This window comes from Tasmannia lanceolata, unplaced genomic scaffold (genome assembly GCF_043159265.1).
Source record: "Tasmannia lanceolata isolate RefF3 unplaced genomic scaffold, GAP_Taslan_0.1 ptg000015l, whole genome shotgun sequence".
Taxonomy (NCBI): Eukaryota; Viridiplantae; Streptophyta; class Magnoliopsida; order Canellales; family Winteraceae; genus Tasmannia; species Tasmannia lanceolata.
Genome location: NW_027518692.1, coordinates 28,918,617 through 28,944,558, shown reverse-complemented (window position 1 = coordinate 28,944,558; position 25,942 = coordinate 28,918,617). Strand labels below are relative to the sequence as shown.

At 37.9% G+C, this 25,942-nt stretch overlaps 1 protein-coding gene and 1 pseudogene across 2 annotated transcripts; one reads left to right on the top strand and one right to left on the bottom strand.

The window, feature by feature from the left end:
* Window positions 1–251: 251 nt before the first annotated feature.
* On the bottom strand, window positions 252–16,046 carry LOC143846117 (3'-5' exonuclease domain-containing protein / K homology domain-containing protein / KH domain-containing protein). The gene is made up of 10 exons (XM_077354534.1): window positions 15,769–16,046; window positions 12,133–12,302; window positions 10,283–10,414; window positions 10,132–10,182; window positions 9,655–9,751; window positions 8,888–8,934; window positions 4,411–4,627; window positions 2,492–2,621; window positions 2,314–2,356; window positions 252–594 (listed from the first exon to the last, which is right to left on the bottom strand). Exons 1-10 carry the CDS (start codon window positions 15,887–15,889, stop codon window positions 520–522), a joined length of 1,083 nt encoding a protein of 360 aa, XP_077210649.1. The 5' UTR covers window positions 15,890–16,046; the 3' UTR covers window positions 252–519.
* A 7,066-nt stretch (window positions 16,047–23,112) lies between these two features.
* LOC143846658 (glycylpeptide N-tetradecanoyltransferase 1 pseudogene) lies at window positions 23,113–25,652 on the top strand (annotated as a pseudogene). Its single transcript, XR_013234808.1, has 2 exons — window positions 23,113–23,350; window positions 23,782–25,652. The product of XR_013234808.1 is annotated as a glycylpeptide N-tetradecanoyltransferase 1 pseudogene (transcript).
* The last annotated feature ends 290 nt before the right edge of the window (window positions 25,653–25,942 follow it).

The following is a 25,942-nucleotide window of genomic DNA, read 5'->3' as shown; positions in this document are numbered from 1 at the left end:
TATCCACTCCTTCAAATGAACAACACAATATAGAAACCCCCACGGATCAGAGGGTTAGGATCATCCAATGAAGAAGATTTTCTGGGCAAACACTATCTACGTCAAGGCCCAACAAAAGAATGGTTTGGATCGCCCAAACAATGTGGGCCCTAGTGTATTTTTGGGCCCAACAAATGAATTGTTTGGATCCACTCATTGAATAAGTATCAGAGAACGCTAAATTGGTGATATTCTGCAAGAAAGCTGGAAAGTCTCAGGAAACAAAAGAGCCCATTCCTCCTGATCCATGCTTAGCACCCTTCTAATTGGAGCCAAGGTCCATTGTAATACAAGGATAAGCTAGAGGTCAGGAATACCAACGAACACAGCTAGCTGAAATGCAGATCATATAATACAAAAGCCACGAAGAGGCGCATTTTTCATATTTGAAAGCAAGCTTATATATTGTCTAGGGAAACCAAACATGTCTGAAAACCATAGTTCAAAGGATGAAGAGGAGCATCACAACAGAAGGGTGTTCTACACTTCCAACATCCTCCCTCTAAGAATGGCTTCTGCTTTCCTCACTTGCTTCACGGGTCCTATAATGAATACCTGTACAATTCTATGCACGTTAGAATTTGAATGATGTTGGGGATAGGCAATATTGGTATGATAAATTCAGTCTTTTTTCTTCTTTTGGAAATGGGTTTTTCATGCAAAACCCAAAACTCAAATCAGTCTTAAAATGCGAAATAGACCTTATTTAGGCCAGGATGAGAGCTTTAAAAATAGCTATGTCACCATTGGTGCATGTACATCGTCTGTATGTGTACAAATAACACACTTCTTCAAGTGTAATACAGAACATACCTTTTAAGTTCTGCAAGCACAAACAGTATAATGAACATATTTGTAGACTATGCATCACACAGGACATGCTTGAAAACAATGAAAAATTATTCCATGGAATAGTCGTGGGCCAAATTTTGAAAGAGGAGCTGAGAACGATGGGGAGAGGATGAGAGATCCATAAATAACAGTGAATAAAATATGTTAATTCAAATTCAGTTTTTTTTTTTTTTTTGGCCTGCTTTTCCAGGGTTTTTTTCATGCCCCCCTCACTCCTCTCCTCTCAAGTGTCTCCCTCTCCAACCATCTTTGACAACTGGTCTGGTCCCACTAATATTCCATGGAATATTTTTTTCATGGTTGCCAAACATGCCCTTATGAGTATGGTACAGTGTTCCAAGAAAAAAGATGTATTCTAAATTTAAGTAGCCACATTTGCCATCCTATGGGTGAGCATAAGTGCATAACCATCAGAGAAAAGATGTGCTCTAAACTTAGGTAGCCACCTTTGCCATCCTATGGCGTGAGCATGCCCATCAGAGATCCAAACGACGGGCCACGTCTTGAATGGGCAATAAGTCAAAATTTTACACAGACAAATGATCCTAACTATTTGATCCATGGACATTAACTTCTGCTGACTATCCAAAACCAATCTATTGATCAAACTATTTAGAAAAATCCAAGATAGAAGAATGGACAGTCGGGATCAATGGACATAATGTGATCACACAAAATTAACCTATATGGAGTACATGATAAAGTCCACGAGATGGGAATAAGGACACTTCTACAACTTCCATGCCTACATATGCATTCTGAAAACCCTACATATGCATTCTGAAACCAAGAGGGGTTTCGAACCATAATATGTGGGTGATCGAATAAGATCCTGAAATTTTCCTCTAGATCAAGAATAATAAAGTGGATTATCATATGTATATTTCATGCAGAAAAATGAATGCGTACACAGTTCTACATTCCTTGCACTTGTTATATACTTGTAATTCTTATAATAGATAGACTTATCATAAGATATCTTTTATAACAGGACTAAACAAAGAGATGACATGCCCATAATTTATCAGGAACTTTGGGATGACTGCATAGGAAACTGGATATAAGATTCTCCAGAAAAATATGATAATTATTCTGGTTGTCTACTCCTTTTAGACTCAATTCGAAGGCACTGCGAGGGAAGCATTTGAGCATAAATACCGCTTCTTGTGCAAGCTCCAAAGTCCCTATATGTGCTGTTATTTTATCAAAGACCAATGCTCCAAAATAATGTAACAACTAGTCTATACCCTAAATAAGTAAATATTATATATAATAGTTAGGGCATCTTCGAGTCCGAAAAGCATCTCGTACAATTTCTGAAATTTCAGATATCTAAGGAGATTGATGAATGTATAGTCTGGTGTCAAAAGCAAATAAAAAATGTCAATAGTTTAGTCTGGTTCAAAAGTAGATGAAACTAACCTTGTCTGGTGGTCCTTTAGCACCTCCAATGAGAATTTCTGCACTGCATATACATACAAAAGTGCTCAGTTTATAATGAACAAGCAAACAAATATAACAGTCATCGCCCACAGTGTATTTATATTATAATATATCGATATAAATACACACACACACACACAGAGAAATGTAAACATACTTGCAAGATTCTTTGATTGACAAGATAGAGGCCCCTCTTTTTCCAATAACTCGTCCCATTTTGCCGGAAGGAACATTTAGAACAGATAGAATCTCCTCCTCGGGAACAGTACCTTCAGCAATCAGGTTATCTGCCAGGATGTAGCCAAGTTCAATAGTAATATTCATACTTCTTTAATACAGGTTGGAATCTGACCTCAAGCTATAGTTTTTAGTTTTGCTTTTAGGGTTTCACCTAGGACGTCAACAGAACAGTTGTTAAAATCCCCTGGTTTACATTTCAAACCCCAATTGGAATTACTGAATAAAACATGATTCAATATTAAGCTTGAAATCCTTTTAATTAAGCTTATTTAGGATTTGAAGTTAGTTTCAAGTATTTAATCTCTTAAGCCCTCCTTTGCGTGCCATAAGCTCAACTCAACTCAACAAAGCCTTTGTCCCAAACTAGTTGGGGTCGGCTAAATGAATCCTTTAGAAAAATTTCATGAAGGTGAAAGGAATCTACCCCGCTCTAATCCTGGCTCTAGTTGGGTTCTTCTACGTTGATCATTTTCTTCCATTCTATGCTATCCAAGGTCATGTTCTCTGTTATGTTCCTAGCTATCAAGTCTTTCTTCACTGATTCTACCCAAGTTGTTTTCTGTCTGCCCCTACCTCTCTTTACTCCATCAATTTGGCACGAGTCGCCTCTTCTCACCGGAGCATCCAAAGGCCTACGTTGGATATGTCCAAACCATCTTAAGCGGTGCTCTCTCATCTTCTCCTCAATTGGTGCCACCACCACCTTTTTACGAATGTCTTCATTTTTAATTCTATCTAACCTTGTGTGGCCACACATCCATCTAAGCATTTGCATCTCCGCTACACTCATCTTATGCACATGCTGCTTCTTGGTGGCCCAACATTCTGAGCCGAACAGCATGGCTGGCCTCATAGCTGTTTTATAAAACTTTCCCTTCAACTTGGTAGGGATTTTACGATCGCACAGAACTCCTAAGGCAAGCTTCCACTTCAACCAACTTGCTCTTATTCTATGGTTAACATCCTCTTCAATCTCTCCTTCCTTACGTAGAATTGAACCAAGATCGCGAAAGATATCCCTCTTAGGTACCTCTTGTCCAGTCATATTTACTATTGATCAAAATTGTCTCGTCTTTCCTCAAGCCCAGTCTAGAGAGAAGTAACAGTCGATTCAATAGAGGAGAATTATCAAAATGGCTTTGAGTTACATGATCGCCAATGTTAAGTTACTTAAATCCTGTAAATGGTAATAAGAAGAAAGGAAATGCTAAAAAGCAAGAAGGGGAAGAAAGAAGATGTTGATGGTTTTGTTCAGAGATCATCTTGAACCGATAAAGAGAAATACTACCTCTTGAGGCCATTAAATACCGCTCCAACAGGTGTTATTTTTTTCAAATGATCTCCAACTGACGATTCATTGACACGGACAAACTAAGTGGGTGGATGGCCATTTTAGGGGATGAAAATATCACTTCCCATATGTTTATAGCACAAACTCAGCTTGTCTTTTATTTTTTAATGAGCTTCTGGTAGCTTCTTGGAAACTGCAATAAATTTTGGCAGCTGTTTAAATAACAAAAGACAAGCAGAGTTTCTGCAATTATCAAAATTTGGTAGTGCCAGTATCAGTAGCGCACACTTTTGCATGGCAATTTCGCAGAAAGTCATTTCTCAGCTCACTTTTGCACGAGATAACAGCCACCTCAGGTGAATTGAATGAATAAGACAAAATCTGCTAAAAAGTGATCCTGTGTGGCTGTTCTCTCCTGCAAAAGTGAGCCGCAAAATGGCTTTGCTTTCTGTGAAATTGCATAGCAAATCTTATATATATGGGGCATTGAATGCTTGTCATTTGCCAGAAGTAAAGCTACCATACTAATTCAAAAACATAAAGACCTGGAATTGGAGGAATAGACGGCCAATCCGCAAACTCATTATCATTGATGCAGAAGCACCGACAATAGAGTGAACCCCGAACTGCAAGAAGCCATAAGGATCGTGGATTCAACTTTTCCATCATTTTGTGGTAAATATAGAGGAGAAAGCGGACATCATCTGCAGCCGCACGGACCATCAATTCAGACAATGGTCTGTATGTCCAAAATTCAGGATCCTGAAAATGAAAGATAAAGCTCATCAACCTTTCGCAACTTTCACACAGATAAATTTTTCATTCAATAGTACTTGAGAATATAACCAGCCATATTAATTCAATAAAAGTTACCAACATGTATTCTGGGGAAAACAAAAAATTATATGCATAATCCAATAAAAAAATACAACAAAGGTCTCAGTATTTTGTCCTGTTTTGATTAAGAATCCAAAAGGGGGGGGGGGGGGGGGGGGGAAGAAGCTGCAAACATGACTACATTGAAACTAAAAAAAGCTACATGTTTTTTCTGATTGCGTATAAAGAGCTACTTTTATGTTTACATGTATAAAGTTACTTGTTAGTAGCTCCCTAGTGGAGACTCTCCATCCTTCACTCTTCTTCTTTCCTTCTTTGAGGATCAGCCCTTTGGCTCTGATACCATGTTAGGAATGGAGTTAGGCTAAGAAGAGAGGAAGAAGAAGAGGAGTGAAGGATGGAGAGTCTCCACTAGGGAGCTCCTCATGAATATGATGTATATATAGGCCCAAACTAGGGCAACAATGTACCACTGCAATACCCCTAACTACTAAAAGTAATGTCTAAACTGCCCTAATTCATTATTCAACATCAAGCATACCACTCTTTTTGGGAGAATATTTCCTAATCCCAGGCCATGAGAATGTTTGATGAGATCCTATCAGCTAAGTGACTTATGAGATCATACACACAAACAAGCTCTGGATATGAATTTTCTACGAGAAGGTTTAGATTTTATGTAGTAACAGGTAGCCAACTTGATTTCATAATGTTCAATAGGCAGATTTCTTCCCAAATTTGAATCTAGGAGCACCATTGAAAATAGTTTCAGATTGTTTAGTGTCTATGAGTAAGATCTTATTTTTTTTGTAGGTAACCTACCTTGAACCCATAACCTACCTTGAACCCACAACCTCATGGTTGCCCACACAAAGGACCTTCCAACCAAGATAAGGATCACTCCATTTAAAAACTGCCACGAGATTCGAACTCCAGACTTTGAGTGAAATAGTGCCAACCATTACGCATGGATCTTTTATACAAAATGCTCAACAATGGGTAACTTAGAAACAAATTTTATCCTTATTCTATGCATTAGCATGGTTTTAAATTTCGGATTTCTGCAGGACCAAAACCAAATACCGAAATTTTTAAAATTTCAGCCTTACACCGAAATTTCCATCGAAACCGAAACCAAAATTTCAAACCTTGGGTATTAGCCGTCCAACTCTACTTCCCATTTGGTCAATTACATACAGTTAAAGCAGTAAAAAATATCTCAAGAGATGAACAGATTAATTATCATCATTTAACATAGATGCATATCAACTTTAAAGTCAAAGTAAACAATTGTAATGTAAATTTCTGATTATCAGATAAAATTTTAGCTATTTTTTTTTTTAAAAAAAGAAAAAGTAAACAATTGTAGACATACAAGCAGTCCACATCGTAGTGACCCTTAATAAATGAGAGCCACAAAAATTTTATAATGTCCTTAGCCCCATTGTATTTCCCCTGCTGCTTCATTGGGACTTTGGGACTTGTTCCCATGCACAGGAAAGGAATCATGGGAGCCTATGATATCTAAAAAACAATGGTCACACTGGTGTAGGAAACCAAGAACCTCAACGAAGTAGATTTGCACTAGACCTTAGAAGCAGGAATCTTCCCTCATGTGTGATGCTCCCGCCCCGGAACCGCAATTCGGCACTCCTTAGGAAGGAGCTTCCATGGAGAGCAACCCTGAAGAGACGGAAACTACACCCATGGTGCTCCCAACCTGCTCCTATTGCTCCATCAGTCCCACCAACATCAATTCCTTGTATAAAACTCCTCCAACACTTCAAGCTACTTCATTGGAGCAAGCACAAAGGTGTCTTCTGAAGGTACGAGGAAAGAGGGTATGAAAATAAAGATGGCTAGAAATTACTACTTTTCGATGTACTTATTTTGAAAGATATATATGAATATGGTTAGAAATTACTATTTTCTAATGTACTTGAATTTTGAAAGACGTATAAAGAAAATATTACATAAACAATCCCACGATGCTCCCAACCTTCTAGACCCCCACGCTTCCCCGCCCCCACACCCGCTTCGTGCTTCTATGCTCTAGACTACTCAAAAGACTTGGATGAAACAAGGTTCAATCAAAGAGAAAAGACTTGGAAAAAAGACAACAAACAGTCGTCGTCTGCAATTCCACTTCTTACAAGGAAAAGAACAAGATAGAAACTTCACTTCAACACAAACTTCTTACAATCAAGAAACTCAAACTTAACTCAGAAAAAATTGAAATGAAAAATGACAAAAGGGGCTTTATATACTCGCCCTTTAAAAAACAGAATCTAACTACTCTGACTGAATTAATCGTCATGAGCTGTCACAGGTTGGAATTAACTGTCATGAGCCGTCATGAGTTGGAATTCACTCTCATGAGCTGTCATGAGCAGGCATTAACTGCCAAGAGCTGTTATTAAGGCTCTGTTTATTTGAGAATATGACAAGCGACGGTGAGCCTCTTTGCTGTTTTGAAGCCTCTCAGATCTTCTGATCTGTTTGGGATGATCCTGCCTCTTTAGAAACCCATCTGTCATTTTCTCTGTACAATCTTCTTCACATGATGTTCTAGTATCAATTGCCAGGAACCGGAATTTCAGAATTTCCAAACTACCACTACAGCATTTCCTTTAACGTGGACATCTCGACAACAAAGCCTAAACGTATTGGAGAGGCTTCCATCAGCTTTTGACTGGACGGCATAGTATCAGATGGTATTGTCTATTAATTCTTTTTTCAATAACATAAATCTTAATTAAATAATAACAAGGAGTGACCTCTACATTGCCATTCGGAGAAAAAAAAAAAAAAGAGTGCGCGTATGAAAGAATCGTCTACGTAAGAAATAAAAATAAGTGACAACCGAAATCCCCTTGACTTGCCAAGCATTTCAAAAAAAATAAATCATTGAAAATCTCTGTAAGAGCCCACATGAACACTCAAACCTAATTGTGAACTGAACATGTTGAGATGCTCACGCTCGATCATTAATCAATAGGGACCTCCACAGAACTACATGAAAAAAAAGAAGATGCGCTATCCTAAGTGCCTCATCTCAGAATGGATTAAATGCATCTCAACAAGCTGACCTACTAAGTCACAACTCACAAATATCATTCTCGACAAGGGAAAATCTCGGGATATATTAAATTTGTTTTATTTTCAAGGGTTTATATTGGGAAAATGATGAAAATAAAATTAGTTCAAAATTATAAAAAATTACGAAAAAAATAAAAAATAAATATCATAAAAGTACTGTGAAAATATCGTCATATTATCTATGATTTGTGGACACGGACATGGACTGTTGGACACGGCGAACTCCCAAATTCTAGAAACGGGGACACGCCTAAAATAGAAAGTTCATATAATCATGATTTGTGGACACGGATTCGTGTGCCGAGTTTCGACAAGGATATGAGGTATCTAATATGGCAACCCCTAAAAATATAAAAATAGTGTCACTCTCAAACACATACATACATATAAAGTTATTGTCACTTCTAGCAGTACACTTAAAAGTGTCTAAAGGAGTGTCGACATGTGTGGACACGGGTGTCGTGTCGAAATGTGTGGACACGGGTGTCGTGTCGGACACGACACGACACATGTGTCGGCAATAAATTCAAAGTGTCGGCCAAATCATAGCATATTATCGTGATATTATCATGGTAAATGAAAATATCGCTATAGTTTTAAATTCTCGGGATTATTTCGGAATTTTGTCGTTTTATCAAAATGTCACGATAAAATCACTATACTTTGAAAATATTGGAGATATTTGTGACGTAGGACCTACATAAGTCAGTTACACCTCCAGTTCAACAATATAGAAGATGGCGCAAAAACCCAGCAATGCTCAACTTCTCCTATACAGATTCATCTATGGTCATCCTCAAAAAACATTAGATTAACAAAATAAGTTCCTTATGCTTGCTTCTAATCCAGATAAATATACATGTTAAATTATTTCCTCTTTCAGCAGAAAGTCTCATCCTAAACATTTGGGCAAATCCAGGCATGAAATCTGGCATGCGCAGATAGGATAATGAAAGCCATATGCATTTAACACTTTAAAAATTGCATAATGAAAGGAAATCCAATCAGGTATTACGCTTTTATCAAAAGATCAAGAAGCACAAACAGATATCATATAACTGTGGGTTACAAATAGGTTGAACTGACCTGCCTTAGAAGGACACGTACTTCTTCCTTCTCAAGATATGATACACCTACATTCACATTAGCAAAGTAAATTCAGGTAATGTGTAGAAAATGGTGCATACAATGTCAACAGAACTTGAGGAGTAACAACAGGATGCCAGGGCTAGGATGGACACTCCCTGGGAGCCCGGTATGTGGGCCAGACGCCAGACCACCTGTGCAATCCGGCCTACATGCAGGGAGTAGAAATCCCGGCCCCGACATCCTCCCAGGGTGTCCCCATATCATTTTTCATAGAAATTAGTCCAAGACCATATTATGCTTATTTGGGTTCACGAAAAAGTATCATGGAAGCACATTGAACAAACAACCATGGATGGCAGATGGAACCATGGTTTTAAATTTCGGCCGTAATACCGAAATTTCAGATTTCAGTTGGGACCGATACCGAAATTTCGGATTTCGGTTGGGACCGAAACCGAAAACACCAAAATCCAAAATTTCGGCCAGAGTTGGAACGGGAAAATGTTAATTTTTTAATTTTTTTTCCAACATTTGGCCGAAATTACCCAAATTTCAGTAATCAGGCCAAAATTTTGGCACATTAATGAAATTTACTTCTTTTTTTACCGAATTTCGGCAGAAATTTCGGTTTTGGCTAGGTCCGAACTCGAAACCAAAATTGTAAACCTGAGATGGAACACCTACAAATCATTACAGAAAAGTAAACAGAAGAGCTTAGTGTCCAGAAAAACACAGTGTACGGAGTCACAGTCCAGAAGTAATACCACAGTAGCGTGGATCTGCAAGAAGGCCAACAAAAGATATGTAGTCATCAGGTGTCCGTCTCTTGCCTTCTTGCTCCTCTATCAGCGAATATGCAATCTACACTAGGCAACACTATAATTATCAGACTATTAAAGAGCATCATATTTCCAATTTATCACATTCCTTACAGCAACTTCTGAGTCAGATTATAATTTTCAATTTCAGGGTGAGTAATTTCAAAAATAAGAGTTTGGCCATAATAAATTAAACAAATGAAATAACAGAGAGGTAAACAAAAAGTTGAAACTAAAAGTAACAACCAATAATTAAAGTACATTAAGAAAAAGAAAGTTACAAGCTCGCATGAAAAGCATTGCATGACTATCTTTTTTTTTCTGTATCAGAACATTTTTACAGCAAGGGTTGTGACCACAACTTATTTGGTGAACATTACACAGAACATTTCCAAAATTTCAAAAGTAGCACTTGAGGCTCACCTGGGTGTCTACGACATTGTGCAATTTGATGCCAAATTGAAAATACAGTGCCTACATAGTATGAAATAAGTATAAGGATGGTCAAATAAAATCCCAACATATTTTAGTCAAACATGCAGAAATGTGGAAGTAACTAAAACCACTTAGAGACCTCACTATCCCGTTTGCAATCGTGAATAACTTTTGTGATGTAACTAGACTCAAGTGCAGGCTTACAGGCTTTCATAAGCATCTCCCCACCCTGGATAGCATCAACGAGGTATACAGCATCCGGAAAGGCAAGCTGCAAGAATCATAAGCGAATGAAATAAGGAATTAAGATAAGAAGTCACAATTTGATGAGCAGCATAAGCTGTATTGAATAAATTTGGATGAAGCAAGTTCACAGTAAGGCCCTGTTTGGATTGCAAGAAAAGCATTTCTGATGGAGATTTTTTTACTTCCCACAATTTAGAGGGAAATGATATGATTATCAGATTATGGTTTATTTAGACATGTATTATCATAGATTGAAGGCTCCTCTATGTAACAAACGAATAGGGTTGGTTCAAGTTATCCTATTTTTTGTGAAAAAAGTAGGAAAATTTAGAAATATTTTCCCTTTCCAAACTTTTCTACAAAATTCTTGCAACCCAAACAAGGCCTAAGAGCTTGAGTACCTAATGAATCACATTTCTGAGTACCACAAACCACTCTTCGATTCAAAATCAGATGTGAATGAATATGTGGTGTACTGGTGAACAGTTCTTAAAATGATGGCATAAAATGAATGAAAAGGTTGTTAAGTAACTTGACAAACAAAATGACTAGAAGGCATTTCAAGTAATAACATTAAGAGAAATCACTTTGTGAGAATTCTCACATGATTAAATGCCAAACAATAGTTGTTGTTTAATGAGTAAAAGGTCATAAATTTTACATTTTGACGCATGGAGTTTCTCTTCACCTTTCGTCCTTCTCTTCGTTCGCTTTTCTTTTTGTCTTTCTTCCTCTTACCTTTGAACTTGTAACTTTTATCAGAGCATTGATCTGATCCTGTTCTAGTACTCTTTGTCTTCCTTTTTTCTCTTGATCTCAGTTCAGACCTTGCCTTTCAAAGTTGAGGCTCCCATGAAACCCTAACCTAAGATTTTTAAGTAGTGTAGCCACCATAGTGGTTGGGCCCATCTCAAATAGTGTCCCTTAGTTGATTTTATCATTTGTACCAAAAAACGAGGAATCAAGAGCAACAAGATAACTGTAAGGTTCCTCGGGTCTTTTAACCCCAAAAACTTTCATCAGCTATTAAGGTATAGTGGTATTCATGTCCTTTCCTGTTTCTCTTTTGTCCAAGGAAGTAAGGCCGCACAAAAAACTTGAAACTACTAACATGTTGCACAGAGACAATTCCATTAACGCCATTAACATTTCCACGAAACATGAGCCTTTAAAAGATGCCTCTTTTGCTGCCGCTTTATGAGCATCAGATACATGTCGCTGTGTCAGGACTCACGATTTTATGTGCACATATATTTGGCTTGATAGCAAAATATGATATCGAGCAAGTTCTGAAGAAAAATAAAATCTAGACCAGCAGTTGCAGGTCTAGAGAAAAATAATACTCATGATGTTATGTGCATTGTTTTAAATTTCGGCGAAAATCCAAAATTTCGGTCCGAAATTCGAAATTTCGGTTGGGTCCAAAATCTAATAATTTAAGATTTCGGCTTGGATTTTGTCCAAAAATTGGTCATTTTGACCAAAATTGAAAAAATTTCGGCCAAAATGACCGAAATTTGAAAAAAATAAAACCGAAACCGAAATTTAAATCCATGGCTATGTGTGCATACGTTTGGATAGCAAAATATCAAAGAGCTTGACTTGTTCCATACAGTTCAGCAGAAAAATAAAATTCAAACCAGCAGTCGCAGGTCTAGAGAAAAACAATGTGAGATTATCCAGATTTGTTTCTCTTACACAACAAACTCCAATTTCTTAAAAAAAAAAAGCAAAAAAAAACACCTGCATGATGCAGAGAGTTCCATATCGACAAAGGTCAACACCCTCACAATCAAAACCAATGACCAACTGCCTATCAACAGAGGGCTCTAGAAACTCAGGTGGGAGTTGAGATGCATGGGTGACAATATGGATGGGAACTAGTTCGGTATCATGGTCTGGATGTTTGCCACCTGTAAATTACAAAGAAGACATGAAAATCAAAATTGGTACCAGGATAAGAAACAATTACTATGGACAGATTTCTGTAGGCTTAAAATCAACAAAGCTTAGTTTCGCTCTACACAAAATAGAAAACTGAGAAAGGAAATTACAAATTAATATACAATTTATGTACAATTAGTAATAAGTGTTCCAGAAGAGAAGAAACAGTACAATGAGTTGTAAACAAATCGTTCAAAGAAATAAGAGGATATCATATTTATGATTTAACTAGGGACACTTGCTTACAGAAGTTCATGAAGTTGTGACTTGGATTAGAGAGCAAGGCTAAGAGTTGTATTATACATGGATCTTTACACAACTTAAAATGTACACTTGTAATTGCTTATCTACAGTTTTCCCTGCATTGGTCTCTTTCGAGCCACATGTGCACAAATGAATTATAATCCATGAAAAGTTTGCTTAAAATGTACACTTGTAATTGCTTATCTGCAGTTTTCCCTGCATTGGTTTCTCTCTCTCTCTCTTTTCTTTTTCCTTTTTTTTTTTGGGTGCAATGGCCCTTCATTGGTCTCTTTCAAGCCACATATGCACAAATGAATTATAATCCATGAAAAGTTTGTCACGTCGTTTATTATTTATGGCAAAGCATTTGCATGGTAATTTTGAAATATGCTTTCTCTAGAAGAAGAAAAATCATCTTCTATCACAATTTGTCAAAAAAGGGTGTCGCCCTAGTTACAAAACTACTCCTGTTCATTTTGGCATGGGATAGATTGTGTAAAATATAGTGATAATTGAATCGGATTTGCTCCAAACTATTCATTTAAGACATGAAAGCATAGAATTCATTTTTTCCACAAAATATAATGCATTGTAGAAGTATCAAGCAACAGTAAAACCACAAGAACATAATTAGACACAATGGTTGACAAAGAGACAAATAAAGCAGGCAAAAAACTGGAACTACAGGAGAGCAAAGATGCAGCAATGGTAAGGGCATGTAAAAGGGTGCCGGTCTTAGGAAAGAAATGGTAATTTGTGGTGCATTGGTAATTTGGTTTGTATTACTTGAAATATGGGCATAGTTGCATTTTCCCAATGAGCTTCTACTGGCGATTAGTATGCACACATTTAACAACACATCTCTCAGAAGTAAAAAATGGAATACCCTAAAGACTAGTATTTCTTGTGCAAGTAACACAAGCATTATGTGAATTATGCCCGAAGGTGTAACACGTGCTTTCCGGAGTACCGGAGTTATCATAGTTATTAGAAATTCCTAATAAAAAAATAATTCCAATATAGTGGGAAAGAAAGCAACAGAAGCACATAAACTTCATGTTGTGTAGGGGTGCAACTCGGGTAGGGTTGAAGCCAACCCAAAACTCTAAACTGAACCCGAGCTCGACCTGACTCTCAACCTGATGAAGGCTAACCCAACCCAACCCGAAAAATTAATATCTCAACCTGAACCCGACCTGATTTCTCAATTCGGGTCAGGTTGGGTGGGTTGAACCGGTTATGGTGATATCTTTCACCTTTAGGTTTTTATATTCTAAAAAAAAACAAAACGGAAAAATGGTAAAAAAATAAAATAAAACGTTGGATTTTGATGTGGGTCAGTTCAACCCGAACCCAACTTGGGTTCAACTTCCTCAACCCGAACCCGTGATTTTTTCGGGTTGAACCCGACCAGAGTTTCACCCCTAATCAGATGTCTTGTATTCTTGCATCTCTTCCTAACATTTGTTGCACAACATGTTTGTTCCTACTTTGAGAGATCGAAGATCTCCCGGTTTTCAACACTTCAACTACAAAGAAAGAACAAGCTCTAGTAATATTGGTTGGAACCATAAGAATTTTAACCACATAAGGAGTGTGGTTTCCATATGCATGTGAAAAGACCATTTATATAATAGTGTGTAAAATAGTGTGGATGCAAGTCACTGACGCAGTTCCCATCAGAATAAAATCCAAAACCATAGTGTAGAGTTTTGGATTAGTTTCAGAATTTAAAAATGATTTTCTGGACTAGGGCCTATTATTTTCCTATTAGATAGCTTTCTAACCCAAAGTTTTTTATTTCTTTACCTCACTGGTTTTGCTAAACTAGAATAAGCATAAGGTTCAACTCTGCAAGCTTTCATACACGGAGATGTGTACCTATTTTGCTCTAGGTCTTTTTTGTGTACAAAAGCAATAACTCCCACTTTTACTACCTAAATTTCAATTTCCTAAGGGTCAGTTTATATACACAACCCACTTGCACTTTGGATGCAATTTTTTCATAAACTGCAATCTACAAATTGCAACAAAATGCGAGGCCGTTGCATACCCGGACTAACCATAAAGGTCTGTAAGTTAATTCCCAGTTCTAATTTAAAAGTGACTCCCAAAAACTGTCCCTTCTTTGCAAGAAAGTCGCAACCAATCTAGTTAATTGTTTTTTTTGGGGGGGGCTTCTCGGAGCAAACATCAATTGGAAGCAAACAGTAGACAGCCCTCAGGAAAATGCAAGAGAAATTGCTAACGCTGGGCCAAACATCCCCTTGGCTAAAAATCCTTTCTGCATCCTAAATGAGCTGGATCCAGACTCCATTCAATCTGATGAGGATAGAGGTGAAGAAGAGACTCCAGAACTTCAGGAATCAAATGAATCAATGCAGTAAGTTCAAAAGAAAATTTGGCCAAAACACTCACAAAGAGCCCAACAGACCCATTCCAAATTAGCTGATTATGTAATTCACAAGTACTGAGCATTTTGAGCTCTTAGGCTTAGTCTTTGTCGCTTATATGTGCTAAGCTTTAGTTTCTCCCTCTCTCGCATGATCCGAGTTAGAGTTGGTTCTGTGCTTTTATTGTATCATCTTTCTCTTTATCAAATAAATCGATAGGGTCCCCGCTCAACCCCAGCTTACGCATAAAAAAAAAGAATCCAAGTAAAGAAACCCAGTGTAAAAAATAGCAAGATAAGCAGAAGGGAAAGTAACAATAAGAAGAGAAATAATTGGAAAAAAAAAAAAAGACAACCCAAAATCATCATTATGCACATACAGAACCAACACCACCATTGCATACAATATAAAATTCAACCATGCAATCAAATAATCAATTGATGATCTCAAAAACAATCAATTGATGATCTCAAATCAAACATAATACAGTGATCAAATCCACTTTCAGACCAAAATCAATTATAAGTAACCAATCAGCATCAGAACCAGATCCAAGATCTTCAAAATTACAACAGAAACTTTTATGTTCAATAACAATGGAAAAAACACACTAAAAACAACTAAACAGTCCTAAAAATCCAACATCCGAACCCAATACAGCAAGAACCCACAATCAAGAAAAAACCCACATGTAAAAACATCCAAAAATAAAAACCCACCAAGGAAATACTAAATGGAATAGAGTTGATACAGTTTAAATCGGATTGAGATATAAAAAGACGGAAAAAAAAATACATACCTGACTGTGAAGGAAAGGGAATATAGGTTTGATGAGAAGGAGGAGAGGCCATGAGGGTAAAAGATTTTCTGAAATCCAATTCGAAGAAAAGAATCTGACTGATACTTTTGCCCCTTCGCATCCCAAACAAAATACCCTTTTTTAATTACATGGCGTTTTATTCTGCCCCCTTCAACGATGCCTGAGCAGAAATGTTGAGGAAATAAAGTTTCCTGTTATAGAGCTGCTTTCCTTTTTTTTTCTATTTGGGCACGTGACTGACTTTTACCAGTGTGCCAAGCAACTTTGGCAAAACTATATAGAGCTTCTAAGAAAGAAAAGCTCACCACTTGAAAAGATTCGTACCCAAATTGCCATATAGATTTGTCACGCCCAAAAAGTTTCTAAGCTCTTTAACATGAATTTTTAATTGATTTTTCTTACTTTTCTTCTTCTCTTCGTTTTTTTCTTTTTTCTTCCCCTTTCTCTGTTTTTATTTTTCATTTTAACCATTTGTATAGGCTACTGATATTAGCAATACCAAGTTTTCACAAGGGAAATGATATCACCGCCAACATATTCTGATGATCACACTCCTCACTTTATTAAAAAGCGCACCATAGGATGATCCAAATGGTCCATTAGATGGGCCACAGCCTAGATAGGTTGTGCCCCAAAAATCATTTTCATTGGTTGATCCTAACCTTCCGAACTGTAGAGGGCTTGAATAATAGAGGGTTGATCCTAACCCTCTATGGATCGGAGGGTTAGGATCAACCTATGGAAATGATTTTTGGGGCACAACCTATTTAGACTGTGCCCCATCTAATTGATGGTTTGGATCATCCTATGGTGTGGGCCATACCGTACTTTTTAAAAATGTGAGGAGTTCGATCATCAAAATATGATAGTGGTGATATCATTTCCCTTTGATAATTGAGCAAAATATGTTTATCTATTCTTGAGGAGTTCTAAAATGAAGTGCGCCCTTGCAAAAAAGGGATGAAAGGGCGCCCCCATTGGTTGTAAGTCACAAAAGTGCATTTAATGTTCTTTGACTATTCATCCCAATTAATTCATTTTGGTGATTTGCAACCAATGGGGGCGCCCTTTCAACCCTTTTTTGCAATGGCACCCTTCATTTTATAATTCCTTTCTTTTCCTTTTTTTAAATTTGCTAGTGTATAGTGGCTGGAGATGAACAATTCCCTGACTCTGAATAAACTCCTGAAATATGGTAAACAAATACTCTCCACTGAATCTGATCTCAAGACCTTAATTTCAGTGTAAAAGTCACTAACTGCATGAGATTAAGGTCTCAACCAATGTGGGAGCCCCCAAATGCATAACAGCGGTGAAAAATGTAAAAAGTCAAAATGTATTAAATGCAGTTGGTGGCGTGCACCCAATCGGGACGCCCTTTCAACCAATATTTGCAAGGGCACCCCTCAGTTTAGCTTTCCTCTGGGTAGATTGATTAATAAATGGGTTTTGTTAACGAGTGCGCTCGTTAAAAGGTGCTTTGGAAAAGAAAATTTACACATGTTTTGATAGAAAAAGCAAAAAACATTTGTAGAAGTCTCAAACAATATGAAAATTGATTGTGAATTTTCTTTTCCAAAGCACCTTAACGAGTGCCCTGTTAACAAACCCTTAATAAATAGATAGATAGAAAAATGCACTTTGATGACTTGGATCCAACGGGGTCCCTTCAGTCAAGCATTCCTCTAATTACAAACATAATAACCTAAAGAAGAATGAAAATTCACTCCCATTTTTCCCACCTCCGCCCCCTAATTGTTTTATTGGTTGTCGAACTTCAACTCAGCTAAGCCTTTGTCCCAAACTAGTTAGGGTCGACTGGTTATCGAACTTACAACATGTAATATCTCTCTCTCTCTCTCTCTCTCTCTCTATATATATATATATATATATATATATATATATATATATATATATATATATATATATATAGAGGAAAGTGAAGCTACACCGCCAGTGTAGCTAACTTAGCTACACCGCCGGCTTAAAATACAATGGGCCCACATTGTTTTGGTGATCCAAAGAATTCATTTGATTGGCCCTCACATAGATAGGATGTCCACCAAAAATCAGCTCCATAGGATCATCCCAACCCTACGATTTGTGGAGGCAAAAATGAACGTGTAAAAACCTTCACAAATTTGTCCATTTTTGCCTCCACAGTTTGAAGGGTTGGGATGATCCTATGGAGCTGATTTTTGGTGGACACCCTATCTATGTGAGGGCCAATCAAATGAATGGTTTGGATCACCATAACAATGTGGGCCCATTGTATTTTAAGCCGGCGGTGTAGCTAAGTTAGCGGTGTAGCTTCACTTTCCTCATATATATATATATATATATATATATATATATAGAGAGAGAGAGAGAGAGAGAGAGATAGAGAGAGAGAGAGAGAGAGAGAAAACATTTCCTACACACTTGTGTAGGTAAGTTACCTACACACTAGCTTAAAATACAGTGGGGGCCCACACTGTTTGGGTGATCCAAACCATTCATTTGAATGGTCCTCACATAGATAGGGTGTCCACAAAAAATCAGATCCATAGGATCATCCCAACCATTCAAACTATGGAGGCAAAATGGACTAATTTGTGAAGGTTTATACACGTCCATTTTACCTCCACAAATCATAGGGTTGGGATGATCCTATGGATCTGATTTTTTGTGAACACCCTATCTCTGTGAGGACCATTCAAATGAATGGTTTGGATCACCCAAACAATGTGGGCCCCCACTGTATTTTAAGCTAGTGTGTAGGTAACTTACCTACACAAGTGTGTAGGAAATGTTTTCTCATATATATATATATATATATATATATATATATATAGAGAGAGAGAGAGAGAGAGAGAGAGAGAGATGAAAATGATTGTGAGCTTGAAGCTCATATAGCTTATATGAGCTTGAGGGCCCAAACACATGTGGGCCCATATTGTTAGGATGATCCAAAGCATTCATTTGAAAAGCCCTTACATAGATAAGATGTGTATAAAAAATCAGCTCCATAGGATCATCCTAACCCATCCAAAAGTGGAGGGCAAAATGGACAAACAACGTTTGCCACAAATTTGCCCTCCGCTTTTGGAGGGGTTAGAATGATCCAATGGAGTTGATTTTTGGTACACACCCTATCTATGATGGGGCCTTGCAAATGTATGGTTTGGATCACCACAAAAAATGTGGGACCCATGTGTTTGGGCCCTCAAGCTCATATAAGCTATATGAGCTTCAAGCTCACAATCATTTTCCTCATATATATATATATAAATATATATATATATATATATATATAGAGAGAGAGAAGAATAAGAGTGTGCCCACATTGTTAGGATGGCCCAAAGCATTCATTTGCAAGACCCCATCATAGATAGGGTGTGTACAAAAAATCAGCTCCATAGGATCATCCTAACCCATCCAAAAGTGGATGGTAAAATGGACAGACACCGTTTGCCACAAATCTGCCCATTTTTGCCCTCCACTTTTGGAGGGGTTAGGATGATCCAATGGAGCTGATTTTTTGTACACACACTATCTATGATGGGGCTTTGCAGATGAATGGTTTTGATCACTACAAAAAGTGTGGGACCCGTGTGTTTAGGCCCTTGACCGCACACTCTTATTCCTTATATATATATATATATATATATATATATATATATATATAGTTAAGTGAAGCTACACATACGTGTAGCTAACTTAGCTACACCGACGGCTTAAAATACAGTGGGCCCACATTATTTGGGTGATCCAAACCATTCATTTGATAGGACCTCACATTGATAGGGTGTAGCCAAATCGTAGGGTTGGGATGATCCTATGGAGCTGATTTTTTGGGCACACCCTATCTATGTGAGGGCCCATCAAATGAATGGTTTGCATCACCCAAACAATGTGGGGCCCACTGTATTTTAAGCCGTCGGTGTAGCTAAGTTAGCTACACGTATGTGCAGCTACACTTTTCTCATATATATATATATATATATATATATATATATATATATATATATATATATATGAGGAAACTGTTGGTGGGCTTAAGCTCACCAAACTTATGGTGAGCTAGCTTGCCCAATCACATGGGGGCCCACTTTGTTAGGATGATCCAAACCATTCATTTGAAAGTCCCTTACATAGATGGGGGGTGTACCAAAAATCAGCTCCATAGGATCATCCTAACCCCTCCATTTGTGGAGGACAAAAATGGACAGACACAAATCTGCCCCATTTTTGTTCTCCACAAATGGAGGGGTTAGGATGATCCTATGGAGCTGATTTTTGGTACACCCCCTATCTATGATAAGGCCTTGCAAATGAATGGTTTGGATCACTCCCCAAAATGTGGGACCCATGTGATTGGGCAAGCTAGCTCACCATAAGTTTGGTGAGCTTAAGCTCACCAACAGTTCCCTCTCTCTCTCTCTCTCTCTCTATATATATATATATATATATATATATATATATATATATATATAGAGAGAGAGAGAGAGAGAGAGAGAGAACGGTTTCTACACACATGTGTAGATAAGTTATCTACACACTAGCTTAAAATACAATGGAGGGCATATTGTTTGGGTGATCGAAACCATTCATTTGATTGGCCCCTCACATAGATAGGGTGTCCATAAAAAAATCAGCTCCATAGGATCATCCCAACCCTACAATTTGTGGAGGTAAAATGGACGTGTATAAACCTTCACAAATCTGTCCATTTTTTGCCTCCACGGTTCGAAGGGTTAGGATGATCCTATGGAGCTGATTTTTTGTTGACACCCTATTTATGTGAGGGCCAATCAAATGAATGGTTTGGATCACCCAAACAATGTGGGCCTCGACTGTATTTTAAGCTAGTATGTAGATAACTTATCTACACGTGTGTAGAAACCGTTTTCTCATATATATATATATATATATATATATATGAGGAATATGTTCGTGCGCTTGAGCGTTGGAATCAAATGGTGCGCTTGAGTGCACCATTCACATGGGTCTCACAATTTCTGTGAGGATCCAAACCATTCATTTGCAAGGCCCTATCATAGATAGGGTGTGTACCAAAAATCAGCTCCATTGAATCATCCTAACCCCTCCAAAAGTGGAGGGCAAAAATGGGCAGATTTGTGGTCTGTCCATTTTGACCTCCATAAATGGATGGGTTAGGATGATCCTATGGAGCTGATTTTTTGTACACACCCTATCTATGTAAGGCCCTTTCTAGTGAATGCTTTGGATCATCCTAACAATGTGGGCCTCATTGGTTTGAGAGCTCAAGCTCACCATAAGGTTCTAACGCTCAAGCTCACAATCCTTTTCCTCTCTCTCTCTCTCTCTCTCTCTATATATATATATATATATATATATATATATATATATATATATATATATATATATATATATATATATGTTGAGAGAGGTATGTTGCAGCTCGCCCATAAGTTTTTCCATCTTTATTGTTTTTTCAAATTTCATCTCTTTTTTATTTTCTCTAAATGCTAAATGATTAAATAAAGACGACTTTTTTGGCCGGCGCATACATATCGAATGAGTCATTTTGAAATCATTTCGTGGAAGCATGTAACGTATCTCACATTAGCCAATCTATGAAGGATCTTTACCTTCCATTAAACTTTTATTTGTCATCTCTCACAACAACTAAGTTTTCATTGGTCTTTCTCTCTCCTAGATTTTTTATTTGTCATTGATAAAAAAAAACCAAAAAACAAGAGCTATCTTAAGCTCGGCAGAGGATTATGAATGCGGGTATTCACTTGCAACAGAGGAATTTTATAGGAATTAAAAGTATTCTCACAAGCGGTTGCAAAGATTCAGGTCATGAACACCTTTAAAGGTGGTTTTATTATGCTAGAAAGCCATTCGGAAATCCCATAAAATCAATGGAAACTACCTATAGTAGTGGTCGTATAGAGTTCAGATAAAGCGAATTGACCCTTCGTTGGACCCCCTATTGGATGGTTGAAATTCAACTTTGATGGCAGTGTCAGAGGTAAACCGGGTTTTGCAGGTGTTGGGAAAGTTGCCTTATTTCCACGGTGGTGTGGGAAGGCAAGAAGCCAAATTTAGGAAGTTGGTTTTCTTGAGGTGTTTGGAAACATAAAGGCTATAAAAAAGACATTCGGTTCTCTTGTGGGCTGCGGCAAAACAAGAGAGCAAGAGCTGTGTTCGGCTACCTCTTGGAGAGAGAGAGAAGAGAGAGTAAGAAAGAGGGAGATAGAAGGAGAAGAAGAAAGTGGGTGTCTTCTTTAGGTTTTTTCTTGGGTTCCTGTTAGAGCTCTCTCTTGGGGTTATTTCTTGGGTTTTCTATTGGGTTACTCTCTTGTATGGTCTTGGGTGAGAGAACAAGGAAAGGGTTGCGGGTTTGTGTTTAATTCATTTTAATCATTGTATTTTGTTTTTCTCATAGTGGAAGATCATGTTTCTTACCCATGGAGTAGGCTCGGCCGAACCACGTAAAATCTTGGTGTTCATTGTGTGGCTTGCTTGTGTTATTTTGCTTTCTGTTTAATTTGTGCGCGATTAGATTATTTTACCCGGCTGATTTTCTCAACAGCAGGGATTGGAGGTTTGATCCTTAACTCAAATAATTGATCCTTGATGTCCTTCTTCAGACCTATAGGGATTTGTGACTCTAATGAGGCAGATGCTAGGGCTCTCTTGTGGGGTCTAAGGTGGTACGCAGAATATCACTCTCACTCCCCTTGATAGTGGAGAGGACTCTTGTAATGTACTCGCACGGGTAAATAAAACAAATTCGGATCCATTGAAGCTGTCCTATCTTATCGCAGAAATCAAATACGTACTTAAAATAAATTCAAAAATATTCTTACATCTTCAGGAGTCAACCATGATTTCCTTTCTTCCATTTCCATTCAGATTTCTTCATTTATTAGCAAGAAATCTCCCTCTCTCTCTCTCTCTCAAGACAGTAACTCTCTCTCTTCCAATTTCTACAAGACACCTCCACTGCACTTTCCTCTACACTACATTCTCTAAAGAGAGAGAGAGAGTTGTGAAGTTCTCAAGAGTAAGAGGAGGAGAAGGGCGGCGAAATCGGGAAAAGAGGTCGCGAATTCATCATTCCACTAACTTAAAAGTTAAAACAAAGCAAATGTTGGGCTTGCTTGATTTTCAATCGTGCTTCATCATACGGAGCCTATTGGACGTTCCGTGACACCCCCGCGTTTTCCTAGCAGCACTGAAATCGAAATAGGCGGTGGCCAACGGTAAGAGTGGCATTTTACGTAATTTACATGAAAACGAAGTACAATTCGAAATCTCAGCCCGTAATGAAAATGCCGTCTAAGGCACATTCCAAAAACAAACCCTGATTCGGAAATTTCAAAGCATTTTCCTTGTGGTTTCAGAACCCTAGATCAGCTCCTCCGCCCCACGCCAAACCCTAGTTCTCTCAAACCCTAATTTCTATTCAGTGGAGCCACTTGACGCTGTTATCATCAGGACTGCAAAAGGATATTTAGGAGTCTAAAAGCTTCACCAGCAGTAGAAAAATATAGGGTTTATTTTATCTTTTCTCATTTTCAAGGTAATCTCTCGATCTCCTGTTTCTCTTTGGTCTCGTGTCGTTTTTTTTTTTTTTTTTACTTTGATTACTGTGTTTCTTGTTGTATTCTTCCCCTCGTTTGTGGTTTTGGTGTCGATCTAAGCTGGATTTTTAGCTTCTAGAGCTCGATCTTTTGAATTAGGGTTTTTTTGTTCTGATCAGAACTGGATTTTGGTTTCATAAATTACGGATTTTTTAGATTTAGTTAATTGATTTAGTAATATTATCGAGAAACACTCGCTCGTCTTCGAACGGATTTTTGTCTTTAAATCTTACATTTATATCCACTTTCGTGTGTATTCCACATTGATCTAATGCAGTAATAGATATTCACCTGTTTCTTTCACTTTTTTTTTTTTTTTTTTTTGGTATCATTCTGTTTGAAAGTTATCTTAGTTGTTGGATCTGATCAGGTGCAAGATACCCTTTTGATTCCATAAGAAATGGATGGTACCAATTCCCTATCTGGTTCTCAGGAGCAAAACCCAAACCCTAACACTAACCCTGATGCCGCTGTTAATTTACCGTCTGATGGTGGTGATGGTTCGATTGAAAACATTGCCCGTAGGGTTCAAGAATCTCAATCTCTTGGGAAGAAGCATAAATTCTGGGAGACCCAACCTGTGGGGCAATTCAAGGATCTCGGGGACACAAGCTTGCCTGAGGGCCCAATTGAAACCCCGATGCCTTTATCAGACGTCAAAGAGGAACCCTACAATCTCCCTAGTCAATATGAATGGACCACATGTGATATAGACTCTGAGGAGACCTGTTTGGAGGTCTATAACCTCCTCACCAATAACTATGTTGAGGATGATGAGAACATGTTCAGGTTTAATTACTCTAAGGAGTTTTTACGTTGGGCTCTTCGTCCACCCGGGTATTTTAGGAGCTGGCACATTGGTGTACGCGCCAAAGAGTCCAAGAGGCTTGTTGCTTTCATTACGGGCGTCCCAGCGAAGATCCGTGTCCGTAATGAGGTTGTTAAGATGGCTGAAATCAATTTCCTATGTGTTCATAAGAGGCTTAGGTCGAAAAGACTTGCACCCGTCATGATTAAGGAGGTAACCAGGCGGGTTCACTTGGAGAATATGTGGCAAGCAGCTTATACGGCTGGAGTGGTTCTTCCGACACCAATTGCAACTTGCCAATATTGGCATCGATCGCTGAACCCAAAGAAGCTTATTGATGTTGGGTTTTCTAAGCTTGGGGCACGGATGACAATGAGTAGAACTATTAAGCTTTATAAGTTGCCTGAATCTACGGTTACTCCAGGTTTTAGGAAAATGGAATTGCGTGACGTTCCAGCTGTTACACGGTTGCTCCGGAACTATTTGAGCCAATTTATTGTAGCACCGGATTTTGATGACGATGATGTGGAGTACTGGCTTCTTCCAATTGAGAATGTTATTGATAGTTACTTGGTTGAGAGCCCTGAGACTCATGAGATCACAGACTTCTGCAGCTTCTATACTCTTCCATCATCGATACTTGGAAACAATACTTACTCGATTTTGAAGGCTGCTTATTCGTACTATAATGTCTCTACCAAGACGCCTTTGCTCCAATTGATGAATGATGTACTTATTGTTGCTAAACAGAAGGATTATGATGTCTTCAATGCGTTAGATATCATGCATAATGAGTCGTTTCTGAAGGAACTGAAATTCGGGCCCGGTGATGGCCAACTTCATTATTATCTGTATAATTATCGGATAAGACAAGCCTTGAGACCCTCAGAGCTTGGGTTGGTGCTATTGTAGTTTGAGCTCGCATACGCTTGGATTTTATGGCATGGACTGTTAAAGCGTTTTTGTTTATGTTTGATCAATGTGGTGAGATGGCAGATTCGTATGATCTTTCTGTGTATCCTGGGATGCTGAGGCATTTGTCATGTGTAAGATGGTCGAGCTTGCATATGTGTGGTTGGGGATGAAGGTTGGAGCGTGGAACTGGGCATTACGTCCTTGTTTTTTCCATTAGAAAAGTTCAATGTCTTCATTCACTTTTGCTTTATTCTTCTCATTTAGTCTATACCTCGAACAAGATGTAGGCATACACGGAAACTGATTCTTTTAACATCATGCTTGTTGACATTGCTTTGCTTGGTCGCTGTTCCAATATTTGTTCTTTGGGAATGAAATCCTTTTTCATATGGTTCAAGGTAACATTTTATCATGTAATCTTTTTGTTGTTCAAGGTGCCCTCATAATGCGCAGCATAGTATTTGATTGTTTATGAATACAGTTGTTGATAAATAATTAGCATTATGTTTATTTGCTTCCATATCAAATGATTTACATTTTGCAACCTGTTGATCTTTGGAGGCTCCTTGCAGTAAAATGATGGTTGCTTTTGAAGTGTGTGCTGAGAAACTTGTACCTTGGTGAATTGTCACTCTTACCTTTACAGCATAGCTATTTAAACATGTATTTTTTGTATGTTTGTTGGAATAACATAGTGACAATTTGGATGAAGTTCGAGCTAAATAATAGTGTTAAAAATGTTGGGTTCTCCACATCAGAGTATTATAATTTATTATAAGAGAACCCCATAATTATACAAGTTACCAAA

Bases quoted from the DNA above. Each gene is read 5' to 3' on its own strand.
- LOC143846117 (XM_077354534.1), bottom strand. From the start codon at position 15,889: ATGCGAAGGGGCAAAAGTATCAGTCAGATTCTTTTCTTCGAATTGGAT. The intron at 2,622-4,410 runs GTCTTTATGTTT...ACATCCTGGCAG, and splicing joins GTCTATTCCTCCAATTCCAG to ATAACCTGATTGCTGAAGGT. The intron at 2,357-2,491 runs GTATGTTTACAT...ATGTATATGCAG, and splicing joins TCAATCAAAGAATCTTGCAA to TGCAGAAATTCTCATTGGAG.